Here is a 13,002-nt window from a genome sequence, read left to right as displayed (position 1 = left end):
AAGGGCCATAATTCTGCTATTGCTGTTGTAATACAGCACAAATGGAACAGGCGCAGCTGCAAACATTTCTTTCGCCATGTTACGTGGCTGAAATGCCACTGAAATACCATCTGCATTGTGCGGCAAATTGGTGATTAACACGAGTGGCAGAAATGAATAAGGATAAGTGTTATGTGTCACCAGAGTTTGCTGGTATCCTTTTCATAGTTTGCAACCAAGGCATAGCTGCAGCTACAAAGACACTGCCCTGCCATTTGGCTCCAGGCAAAGCTCAGACAGACACTTTTGTTAAGTGTTTGTAAATGATCATTACTATCAAACAACAAAGGTTTCAGAGCACAAAAAACTCAAAAAAATCAAAGCATGGCATGGAAATAAAATCATGTTATTGTGGATGCAGATGAATACCTAGGGAAGGGCATGTTTTGTATAGAGTATAAAAAGGATTTGAAAAGCTGAAGCAGAAATAAGGAGCACAGCAAGCGGACAAGCTGGTTTTGCCAAAAGATAAAATTCACTTTCAGCACACGGGCAACAATTGACAGCTTGTCAGTGACCCGCACCGTCATGCTACGGTTTCCCTTCTCAAGTTTGACGGGTCTTTGCTTTTAAAGAGTAGAGTTGGGAGAGGAAAGAGCCAGAAAGGAGAGAAAACAATGGCAATAGATTATTGTTTGAAAACTCATTACGAAACCCATCTTTACAGTGGATGAAAACGATGTCTGGCTGATTAAAGTTATCAGGACATGAAAGGGATCATAAGGAAGTTTGGCTTCACAGCTAACATCCCTGTTTATATTGACCAAACAACACAATAACCCACAGCACAATGACAGGTAAGAGGAACGAGGTAAAGGTCAGCCAGTGCCTTTGTCAGACTGAATAATAAAGCCTCTCATCCTTTTACAAGCACACAACATCCTTTCATACAACTGCTGCATTTCAGCACAGGACTTCTCACACAGGCCACGTGTGAGTTTATCTGGTGAACAGCAGTAACCTGGTGGGTTTGTTATAGGTCAGTGTAAAATACAGTTCAGGTCCATAAATATTTGGACATCGACACAGTTCTCTTTATTTTGGCTCTATGCACCACTACAATGGATTTGAAATGAAACGAACAAGATGTGCTTTGACTGCACACTTTCAGCTTTAATTTGAGGGCATTTACATTCAAATCAAGTGAACAGTGTAGGAATTACAACACTTTCTATATGTGCCTCCCACTTTTTAGGGGACCAAAAGTAATTGGACAATTGACTGAAAAGCTATTTCATGGACAATTGTGGGCTATTCCCTCATTATTTCATCTTCAATGACACAGGTAAAAGTTCTGGTTCTGATTTATGATTGTTTAGTTTGTCCAATTACTTCTAAAAAGTGGGAGAAAGTGTTGTAATTCCTTCACCTTCAACTGTGTCGATGTCCAAATATGTATGGACCTAACTGTACATGGTGACCTGAACAGAAAGATTGCCAGACATTTTAGTAAGTAATTTTATAAGACTTACTAAAATTATTTATAAGACTTATTATTAAGACAAGTTGAAAGAACATATTACTATCACTATAATATTTCAAGGGTATTTATATGCTAACAGCTGGAAGATGATGATGCGTGATGTAGTTGCACTGGAATTCACACTAAATGCCGTTCGGAGCCAAAATGAAACAGAAATCGAAGTAAAGGACCAGTATGTAACATGTAGGTGGATTTATTGGCAGAAATTTAAATGTTTGTATCAGTTATGTTTGCATGAATATTCAAATTGTTTTTTTTCGCAGCCTTTTAATTAACTTTTTATTTGTCATACTTTACGGGCATTGCTTTATAGCTTGTGCAGCCATGTTTCTACAGTAGCCCAAATGGACAAATCAGCATTTGGCACATAAACAAAGATAAACAACATCCTTCTTGGTATGCAAAAGCCAATGTAGTGCTCTGATGCTGCCAGGGTGTTGGAAGTCTCCCAATTGGGGGAGACTATCAGGGTTCCCACACATTGCTTGATAATAATATTCAAGGACTTTCCAGGACCAATACCCTCGAATTCAATGTGCCGACACAGCTTAAGATGGGAGGGCACTTTTATTGTCCTAGGGAAGTCGTCTTTCTTTAGTGAGACCGAGATCTTAGAATTTGCATTTTCCCAGGCATCACGTCGCCATTTGCTCTCATTGTTCTGCCAGTGGGCAGTGTCCATAACACCACTAGTAATTACAACTCCCCGTTTCTTCTATATAGGCCCAGTCTACGTACATCATTTTCAAAACCTTTCAAGGACCTTGACTTTTTCTTCCAAATTAAAATCGAAGAAAAACGAGTAACGCACGTTTCCTATAGTAAATTCCTATGCTAGAAAAAGACCTTGATTGCACCAGTGTTACTGTGGCTGCAAGTGACGTGTGTGGATCAATAATGAGGAGAGAACGTGGAAACACGACAGAAAGGAAGCCTTTGGTTGAGAAGAAATGTAGGACAACATCTACATCTTTCTGCAGTGCTTTCAAACGCATGCTCTTCATATTATTGATCCACACATGTCACTCGCTAACTGCAGGCACGTAACTGGTGCGTTCAAGGTGTTTTTCTAGCATAGGAATTTACATACACGATCAACAACAAAGGGCTTGTGAAGCTTGTGAACATTTTTTTCATAAATAAAATATATCCACTGGACACACAAATCCTCTGAAGCTGGAAGTTTGTGTAAAACACTGTGCTCCGCTGTGCAGCCACTCTTCCTCCCTCGCCTGCACTCACATATTTCACAGGGACAAGGAGGAGCCACGGTGGAGTTGTGAAGTACTCTGCCTGGCGGGGTGCCAACATTCACGGTGAAATGCTTGCTATGTCGTCGTTCCGAGGGAGGTTTACACATCGCATGTTTTATCGCCTATACTTACACTAAGTGGAACCACTAAAACATGTCAACAAACAAATATCAGTACTTAAATGATTAAAAAGTTGATTCTGCACAATATGGGCCCTTTAAGTATTTCAAGGACCTCTGGACTATGTTTGTATGAATGATTCTGACACACTGGTGGTCAAAAACCCATTTAAACCGAGGTTTAAGCTGTTTTATTGACTGATGGGAATGGGGTATGAGAGAGGTACTCGTCTAAACCAGGTCAGTGCTTCCTTGCAAGTTCAATCCCGCAGCATCTTCACAATAACAATCCTGTTGCCTTTGTGGTCCTTCAGAAAGCTTTCTCTGTTACGGAGAGCACTTGTAAAAAAAAACAAAAAAACGGGTGCTTTGTTCCTGCATAAGAAGAGAAATAATGATGCTCAAAAACAAAACTCTTCTAACCAGTGGCTCACAGGACCTGGTCACTGTAAGAGCCACAGTGCCAGGATGTAATTACTGGGACAATAGCTGCCTAATTATCCAGCGAAGGGAAGAGCCCAGGCAGCCCATTAGGCGGGGTATGGCTGGCAGTATGAGAAAACACCCTTAATGAGAGTTTGTCTAGCATGTACATAACCATGGGACTCTCAAAACTTAACACACCATGTTTATGCTTCATTAACAAAGGCATGAATGACGATGAATGCACAATGGGGCTCCTCGGGTGTCCAGAGGCACACTATGCCCAAGATGACACGTTACACTGCTGATCTTTGTGTTTAGTGAAATTATTTTGACTGATACTTTTTTCCCAAACAGGTGGTAAAAAAAATACAAATGTGAGCATTTCAGTGGTGCTTATCAGATACAGGAAGCACCAGCCACAGTCACGTTATGCAAACATGTTCACAGTCATCGGCTCATTTTACAGACAACATGCAAATCAGTCCAAAGGTACACTTACCTAGTGTAGCAGTCGTCTTTTTCCTGCAGAGAGATGAAAACACTGCATCAGTCAATGGAAAACTTGTAACACTGTAACCACACCACGGATTATAATACATCACTGTTCAGTGAATTACAGCACCGCTCCTGGAGCAAGTCAATCCAGTGGTTATGATGTTATTATTCTACGTATATCACGAACTGCAGTGTCTACCGACACCGATATTAGTCAGATACAGTCATTTTAGACCAAAAAGAAGCAATAAACAGCCTAAACATGACTCAGCTGAAACAGCCTGTGCATAGTGAAGGATTTTTGAACTGGATTTTAGATTTTTATCTGTCTGATATACGATCCAGTGACCGATTTCCATCCCTATGCAACACCATCAGACCTGATTGTGTGTATTCTGCAGCAGCACAGAAGTCAATTAAAGGTTATTATACTTATTATATATAACATATATGGAGTTCTCCTGTTTGCTCCCACAGTCTAACAAACATGCAGAGGTTAATTGGACACTCTAAATGTCCTGTAGGTGTGAATGTGCGAGTGAATGGCTGTTTGTCTCTGTGTGATGGGCCTGTGAAACCCCGCCTTTCACCTTGTGTCAGCTGGGATTGGCTCCAGTGACCCGTGACCCTCATGTGGAGGATAAAGACGTAGACAATGGCTGGATTTTTTTGCATTACAGTGGCTAACAATTTTAATGGCGTCAGTCATGGAGTAATGTTTTTAATTAGATGGTAAATACTGAACTGACATTGGACTTCTAAAAACTTTAGATTGCAAATGTAATGTCAGTTGCAATATTTGGCAGGAGAATTACAGTTAGATATTTTCCCCAAATCATCCAGCTCCAGATTAACTGTAACTGGTATTTGATTATATTTTTAAAGTAATGCTCACCACCTTTAATCAGATAAATCTATATTATTTTAACACTCCAATAACTACGGAAGTGTATTGCATTCACTTGAAAAAAAAAAAAAAACTCTTTCTCAGTAATTAATTTTTCGGTTTGATTGTTTGAGTAATTATTTTTCTGTTTTTCGTGCAAATTTTTTTCCCCTCTGTTTTTTGGAGTAAATCTTTCTCCAGGATCAGTTGGACAGATATGGCATGCACCATGGATGCAAGATTATGCATTTGAAATGCATTCAGGCTGGCTACGTGGTGACTCAAGAGACGATCAGGAGACTGCTGAAAATATTGGATGCACACGGTGTGCAGCTGAGGCGCCGGAATCACCTTCGGCGGCGTGTGTGCCATAGCAAGAGTTCTCGATAATTCTGAAAAAAATTACTCTGAAAAACAGGGGAATAAAAATTTGCACGAAAAACAGAAAAAAATTACTCCGAAAAACAAGGGGAAAAAATTTGCACGAAAAACAGAAAAAAATGAGACAGAAAAACAGAAAAAAAATTATTCAAAAAAACAAACCGAAAATTAATTAAAAACAGGAGTTTTTTTTTTTCAAGTGAATGCAATACGCTTCCGTAAATAACAACTCTAATTATACTAGTTAAATCACTGACTAGAGGTGTTTTACTGTACACTCAGCATTGTATATAGAGGGTATATAATAGACAGAGTGAAAGGACCTCCTCTTGCCAACAACACCACTATATCATTTTCAAAGACATTCACATTTCAATCCTTGTTTTAAGTGGCCGCTTGGAATCAAAAGCCTCTGATATCTGAGGAGAATGTCAGCACTCTATAGAGAATGTGCTGGCTTGAATGCGGTGAGTCGATGAATAGATCTCCCCATTATCTTTCCCCATCGCTCACTGACCCCTCTATTATTGGGTGACTGCTGACTGTGGTGAATGGGGGCCTGAGGAGAGCACTTCCCAGGGTTCTCCAGGCAGTGGGCTTGGCCTGAGCTGTCAGTGCATGTAACTGCTGATTCATTTGCTGTCAAAAGCCTGCATTGTGAGTGACCACCGCAGGAGGCAACGCGGAATGAGGGAGCGAAAGATTCCACAAGGAACGGAAGGAATGTGTAACCATTTCAGTCACAGCACATGACTTGTGGTCTTACCTTGACATATTGGTCTGATACTAGGCAAAATCACTGGATCGTTATGAGAAACACGATCCATTATCTGTAAATATAATATATAGTAAATGCTTATGCTATGTATAAAAATTGGACATAGCCTTTGGGTTAGAAAAGGGAAGCCAGTCCATCACAGGGCCACATATAGAGACAAACAACCATTCACTCACACTCTCACACCTACGGTCAACTTAGAGTGACCAATTAACCTGAGCCCATGGATGTATAATATGAACTGGATAGAGCGCCGCCCCCCTCTGCCTTGAAGACAATTTTTACATGGTGGCCACTGTGGGTACTGCAACAGAAAACCGCACGGCGCCCAAAAGCAATTTTCCCATTGACCGCAATAGTAAAAGAGACGCCTGTAAAAGTGTCCACAGGACACCTCGAGACATGGACACGGGCTTTTATAGATCTTTATATGGTAGCGACACTACTGCGCCTGCTCAGTGGGCCCCATAACCTGGAAATAAACGCGGAAGTCAAACACTTTTTTGGCATATGCGTTGGGTGAGCAGCTTCATAGGAATATAATACATCCATGCCTAATCCCCATATCGCATGTTTTTGGACTGTGGGAGGAAGCCGGAGAACCCATAGAAAACCCACGCACACACGGGGAGAACATGCAAACTCCTTGCAGAAAGGCCCTTGTTCCCTCGTAATTCAAGGTTGTAATATCGTTATCAGACACACGAAAAAAGTGCCGTCCCTATGCTGAACTACGGCCGTCTTTATTATACTCCACAAGTAACAGCTCACCTGCACTTCCCCATCAGGAAATCCAAACTCTTCCGTCAGAATCGGATGATCGCTGCAACATTCTTGCCTCGGGAAAATGGTACCGTTCTCAAACGTCTTTGATCTATGCGATCTGGTTCTCTGTCGGCCGCACGACGACACAGACTGATGATGGTGACAGATCTCTCCGTCAAAGGGAGGGTTTTCTGCGAGCGGAGATATGGCTCTGCGTAACAGGGACGCGGCGCTCGCGGAGGACGGGTAAGGCTCCTCCTGCGTGCTCCCCGTCATCAACTGGTCCACAGGCTCCATCAGTGGACGCCTGGTGCTCCTCATCCTCCTCAGAGTGGGAGATGTGGAGATGCGGGCGGGGGCCTGACGGTCAAACTGGAATAAAGGTGCTGGCAAACTGTCGCCATCCGCCAGAGACGAGTGTCTCGGCTTGGAGTGAGTCCGTATCAGGTCTATGTGCATTAATACTGGGTTGGTGGTCTGAGTCTCCTTGTGCTCGACGGGTCTCCGGGTTGTTTGTGTCTGTGCGTGTGCCACACCTGTGGCGACGACTTCATTTTCAGCCCATTCGATGTAACTCCAGTCCAGTTTCTTGTCGACGTCTTCGCCTTTGTCCGTCAGAATGATGCGGTTCAGCGTAGACATGGTAACCTCAAAGGCATTGTAGTAGCAAAAGATCAGGGGTAAAAAAGAGAGTGTAATCTACGGTCTGGTTGGTTCACCTCCTCTGAGTTAAGGTCAGATGATAATCCTGTCGCATTCCAACACTTTTCACACCGTTCGCTTCTCGAGCCTGTAAGAGAGAAAAAAAAGCAGAAATGTGTCGATACAGAAAATAAAGCAGACTGGGCACAGACTCAGCCCATAATCTCCTGAAAGGGGATTTGATCGGGGTGAAAACGGTCATTTGGCAAAGCAGACTTACAGTGTAAAAGTGCATTCATTCACACGTGTGTGGTCAGTGGGTGAACAATGACTAACCCTGTGTAACGTACTGTCAACAACAGTGTGGTGTCAAACATGTTCTCGCTCTTCTGTCTCTGACTCAATAATTAATAGTTTTCCCAGATAAAATCGCAAAATTTTAAACAATGCAATTAGCAAAAGGCTGCAATTTCATTTGAAACATTTTAAATCTACCACAAACTACATTATCTCACTTATATTATCACAATTTCTATATCTGACACAAAGACAAACTGTCTTTAGCCCAAATCTACTGTTATTTACAGTCATTAACTGACTGCTGCATAAATCAGTGATTAAAGTTATTAAATATTAAACTCTACTAAACTGTGCCAATTGTTTGCTTTACTGGAGTACGGTGGCCCAGAGGTGTCAGGACAAATGCAAAAGCCACAACACGAATGCAAAAGCCACAACACAAATGCAAAAGCCACAACACGAATGCAAAAGCCACAACACGAATGCAAAAGCCACAACACAAATACAAAAGCCACAACACAAATTGCAAAAGCCACAACACGAATGCAAAAGCCACAACACAAATACAAAAGCCACAACACAAATGCAAAAGCCACAACACGAATGCAAAAGCCACAACACAAATACAAAGGCCACAACACAAATACAAAAGCCGTTCACTTCCGTTGTGGGTCACTTCCGTTGTGGCTTTTGCATTTGTGTTGTGGCTTTTGTATTTGTGTTGTGGCTTTTGTATTTGTGTTGTGGCTTTTGCATTTGTGTTGTGGCTTTTGTATTTGTCCTGACACCTCTGGGCCACCGTACTGGAGGACACAAAAACACGGACTGACAATTACACTAGAGCTGCAACTAACGATTGTTTTCGCAACCGATTAATCCATGAATGTTTGGTCCATAAAATGTCAGAAAATGTAAAAAAAACGTTAATCGGTGTTCGTCAAACCTGGAAATTACGATGTTCTTGAACGTCTTCGTTTTTGTCCACAAACCAAAATGATTCAGTATGATGATGATTTCTTTGTTTATGTGGAGCAAAGAAACCAAGAAAATATTCACATTTAAGAAGCTAAAACGATCAGAAATATTGTTTTAATCATGAAAAAAAAAGCTTCGAACCGATTAATCGATTATCAAAATAGTTGGCGATTAATTTAGTTATCGATTAATAATCGATTAATCGCTTCAGCTCTAAATGATACACTTACTGTGACGTTATGGTCAACACAATCGGTGGATGCAGCCCTACTGTTGGTTTGCTAGTCCTCTTCAGACAGCTACTACTACTACTACTACTACTACTGTTACTATTACTACTACTATTACTACTACTACTACTACACGTTTATTCCTCTTTTCCCTCCATGTGAGTTTTAATTCAGTGTTGGCTGCGCACATTCACGACACAACAGCAAAGATGATGGAAGACACGAGCTAATCCTGAAGTTTACAACGACAACACACACACACACACACACACACACACACACACACACACACACACACACACACACACACGCTCATTCAAATGTAAAAAAAAAACGAAAAAAAAAGTCTTGTTTACTTACATTAACCACCGCACGACGACCCGCACGAGCCGCTTCTTGTCGGAGAAGTGTGACCGGGAGCGTTGAGGCTCAGTGACACACACACACACACACACACACACACACACACACACACACACACACACACACACACACACACACACAAACACACACACACACACACACACACACACAGAGAGAGAGAGGGACAAAGTAATAAAGTTTCGCTCCAAACTCGTTTAAATAAGCGACTAAAACTCGGGTTAACGCTACAGTGTAACAGGTGACCGCGAAACACAGGGAGTGGAGTCTCGCGCATGCTGGATGAAGGTGCGAGTGACTCTCTCTCTCTCTCTCTCTCTCTCTCTCTCTCTCTCTCTTTCTCTCCCTCTATCACACACACACACACACACACACACACACACACGGCATTGTCTCAGTTTTAATTGTCCATATAACTGTCCAATGAGGGAAAGGCAAAACCGACACGTGGTCATTAAATAATCATTAACTAATCATGCTAGTTACTCATTACTTGACCTATATTAAATGGTTTGTACCGAGTCAAATGCAATAAGTAGGGAATTGTTAGTGATTCACAACCACGTGATAATGATCTTTTTTGTGTGTACTAAATATACATTAGTGTACACATTGTCACTTTTTATTATTATTATTATTATTATTATTATTATTGTTGTTGTTGTTCTATTATCCATTATAAGAATATACGTTTAATAATAATAGTTCTCACATCAACATCTCACCCCCCAATTTGAGATGGATTGTCTTATGGCATATCAAAGCTATTGAGCTACTCTGGAGTTTGTTTATTCTTTGGAAATAACGTTATTCTTTTCCTCGTGAGCTCTGTTGTATTCTTTATTCATTTATTTATCATACATTTGTTTGTGAAATATGGCAAGTAGTAAAGCATATAATATATACTGTAATACACAATATAGCAGTAAAGAATAAGACTAATAAAAAGTAGTGCCTCACATTTACCCCAGAATATATCTACTACAGTATACTGTGCAAATATTCTTCATTTGCCAAAAATGAAAAGGTTAAACAGCACGAAAAGTCACCTGTGGTTTAAATATGTGTCAGTGTGTCTCACAGTGTGTTTCTATGGCCTGAGGACTGGAACCAGTCCCTGTGTGACGTGTAAATAACCGTCTGTGCTGCACTGTGTTTGTATTCAACACAGTGAGACAAACCTGCAGCAGCCACGTCACCTGTCGTCACCGCTAGAGGGCGACATTGGACAGATAATGGGAACACGCGTGTGTGGACATTTGGAGTTATGTGTGTCCAACAGCGACCTCTGGTGTGTAATTCAGTAGGGTTACATTTAAGGCCTATATAAATCCCAAATAATGTATTAGGCTAAATTATACAATTTAGTTATGTAGTATAGGTATGTTATTACTCTGACATTGTGGAGTGGAAGCCAAACAAAATATTATTTCAAATAATATTGACCCAGATCACATGTTTATTTGATTTTTTTGTTATTAAACTTTTTATTGTTTAAAGAAAAAAAGCCATACATGCAACTCTCAAATGTGTGTACATGCCATCCTTCAAGAGTAAAAAAAATAAAAATAAAATTAAAAAGAAACCTGTTCACCATCATTGCAAAATCACCCACACTCCTTCCCATCACCTTTCTCCTATACGATTTATGAATGAAAAAGGAGGTGGTACTAATAACGGATGTAAAATGAAAAAACACGTCTGCTCCAAATGAATCTGTTCTCATTCATCATTCATCCTTTTACCTGCAGACTGCACCTTATAATTGGATTATAATAACCGCAATGGCAAAATCAACACATATGGCAAGTTACAGAATATGTAAGATCATTTACTGTATGCATGTGTAACTCTGAAAAAAAATAAAAAATAAAAAAATAAATAAAAGTAAAAGATTTAGCACATTATCTTGTCCTAAAATTGTCATAAAGTTAACCCAGGTTTTCCAGTATCTCCCAAATGTATCTTGTTCAAGCCTGAGACTGAATGTTAGCGTCTCCATTATAAAAAATATCCTGAACCACTTTGATCCAGTCCTCGACTGTAGGAGAATATTTTACCAACCATTTGTTTATTTTATTTTAATCTGTTTGTTCTCACAAATTACGTATTGAGCGTGAGTTAAGTTTTCACAACAGAGACGTACGAATGTTCCTTTTTGCTATCTGACTTCTCATCGAAGCTCTGGAGACACATGCTGAGAGAAGATGGAGAGGAAACAGAAGAAAATACTGGATGATTAAATCCAGAAGAAGGCAGCAGTGCAGTGTTACAGATGCCAGCTGCTGTAAAACACGGCTGCCAGGACGACGTTCTCTGTAACAGAAGTGAGCATTTTGGCTGCAGTTTCTCTGCCTTTTTTTTTTTTTTTTTTCACACGACCCACACTTTCAGCCCATGCTTTGATAAATCACACAGTGAGAGCTGGATCAGGTGAACCTGAACCATCCCTGAGTTACGCTGCCGTGATCCACTGAGTACTTCAATATTAAATAGACCAACCACCCCGTTTAAACACATTTGTTTTGCTTTGGAACATACCATACATTTATTAATGCTGACCACTGACCATACTGGTTACAGTTACACATCACATATTGCTGAAGTCAGTCAATTTTTGACAAGCCCTTGTTGGTGTTTCAGGGATTATTCTGGCCAAAGCTGTGTCTAAAAGTAAAGGAGCACATTTATCATAGTCATAGCTAAAATGTGATATTTCTGCCACCGCATGTAGACGTACCTGCTGCTGGCTACTGTCACATTTTTGGGATGAATCAGAGCTTTTATTATGAAATGAATTGAGTTCATATGTATCAACCTCCATTTAGCTTAGCCTTTTTTTTAATTTATTTATGAGGTGTGTCAGACCAGAGACTTTAAAGAGACCTTGAACATGATTGTGCTTTGTTGTGCTTCTGGGTACATCTAAATCTGAAATATACTTATTGGCAAAAGCTATATACACATCACAAAGACAGCCTGAACTGCAATAAATGAGGATTATATACATATACATACATACAATATATTCGACTATATATACACTAGAAATGGAAAATATTAGTCCATCGCAATAATGTATACATTTCTTTTAAATTAAATTGCAATGTTCATTGCTGCGCAAAAAAATAGCAGAATTAGCTGAGCTGGTGGAAAAAGTACTAAAATATTGTACTCAAGTAAAAGTACCAATACTTTGATGAAAAATTACTCAAGTAGAAGTAAAAGTAATCTGGAAATGTCCTCAAGTGGAAGAAAAAATAGTTCCTTTGAAATGTACTTTAAAGGGACACTGTGTAGTATTTATGGGTTTATATAACCCAAAATCCACTTTTTTATTATGTGCTCCTGCATTGTCTAGTCGCTGTATAATAGTTTTTGTTTCATTTTCGTAGTGTTTCAAAAAGTCATGTAAAATAACATGTTCGCGGGCCGCGGTTGCATTGCCACTGTTAGCAGCGAGACGCCATGTTTCTACGGGAGCCTGTAAGGACAAACGCGAGAGAACAAATCAAGCGTCTCTTTACTTGTAGCGGAAGTCCCGCCTCCACTCGCTCCGCTTCGTCTGCTACGGCCGTGGTAGCTCGCCCTCTCCCTCGCCTCACGAACCTCATCTGCTGACACGGAGAAAGACGACGAGGACGACATTTGACCGGCTGAGGATACTGTAGCGCTCAGGGAAGGGAGGGGGTGAGCAGAGGAGCAGTTCTTTGTTGTAAATTTCAGCCTCTCCTCTAGATGGCACTATAAACTACTTACTTCACCTTTAAGTAAAAGTTACTTAGTTACTTTGCGTGGGATGTGAGGGTAGTAGAAATATGACAAGGGGTCAGAAATCCAAAACTATTT

The 13,002-nt window shown here is 40.4% G+C and overlaps 1 protein-coding gene across 1 annotated transcript in view; it reads right to left on the bottom strand.

Moving 5' to 3' along the window:
- plekhg7 (pleckstrin homology domain containing, family G (with RhoGef domain) member 7) overlaps positions 1 to 9,281 on the bottom strand; it is a 30,332-nt gene extending 21,051 nt beyond the window's left edge. Inside the window, exons 1-3 of the mRNA XM_083893577.1 lie at positions 9,133 to 9,281; positions 6,632 to 7,415; positions 3,820 to 3,842 (exon numbers count right to left, since the gene is read on the bottom strand). Of these exons, the coding sequence (XP_083749703.1) occupies positions 3,820 to 3,842; positions 6,632 to 7,267 (659 nt within the window). The 5' untranslated portion in view covers positions 7,268 to 7,415; positions 9,133 to 9,281. The remainder of the gene's footprint in view (positions 1 to 3,819; positions 3,843 to 6,631; positions 7,416 to 9,132) is intronic.
- Between the last annotated feature and the right edge of the window lie 3,721 nt (positions 9,282 to 13,002).

Source organism: Microchirus variegatus (assembly GCF_963457635.1).
Source record: "Microchirus variegatus genome assembly, chromosome: 8".
NCBI lineage: Eukaryota > Metazoa > Chordata > Actinopteri > Pleuronectiformes > Soleidae > Microchirus > Microchirus variegatus.
Note: the sequence above shows the minus strand (reverse complement) of the source record. Positions and strands in the feature narration are given on the sequence as shown.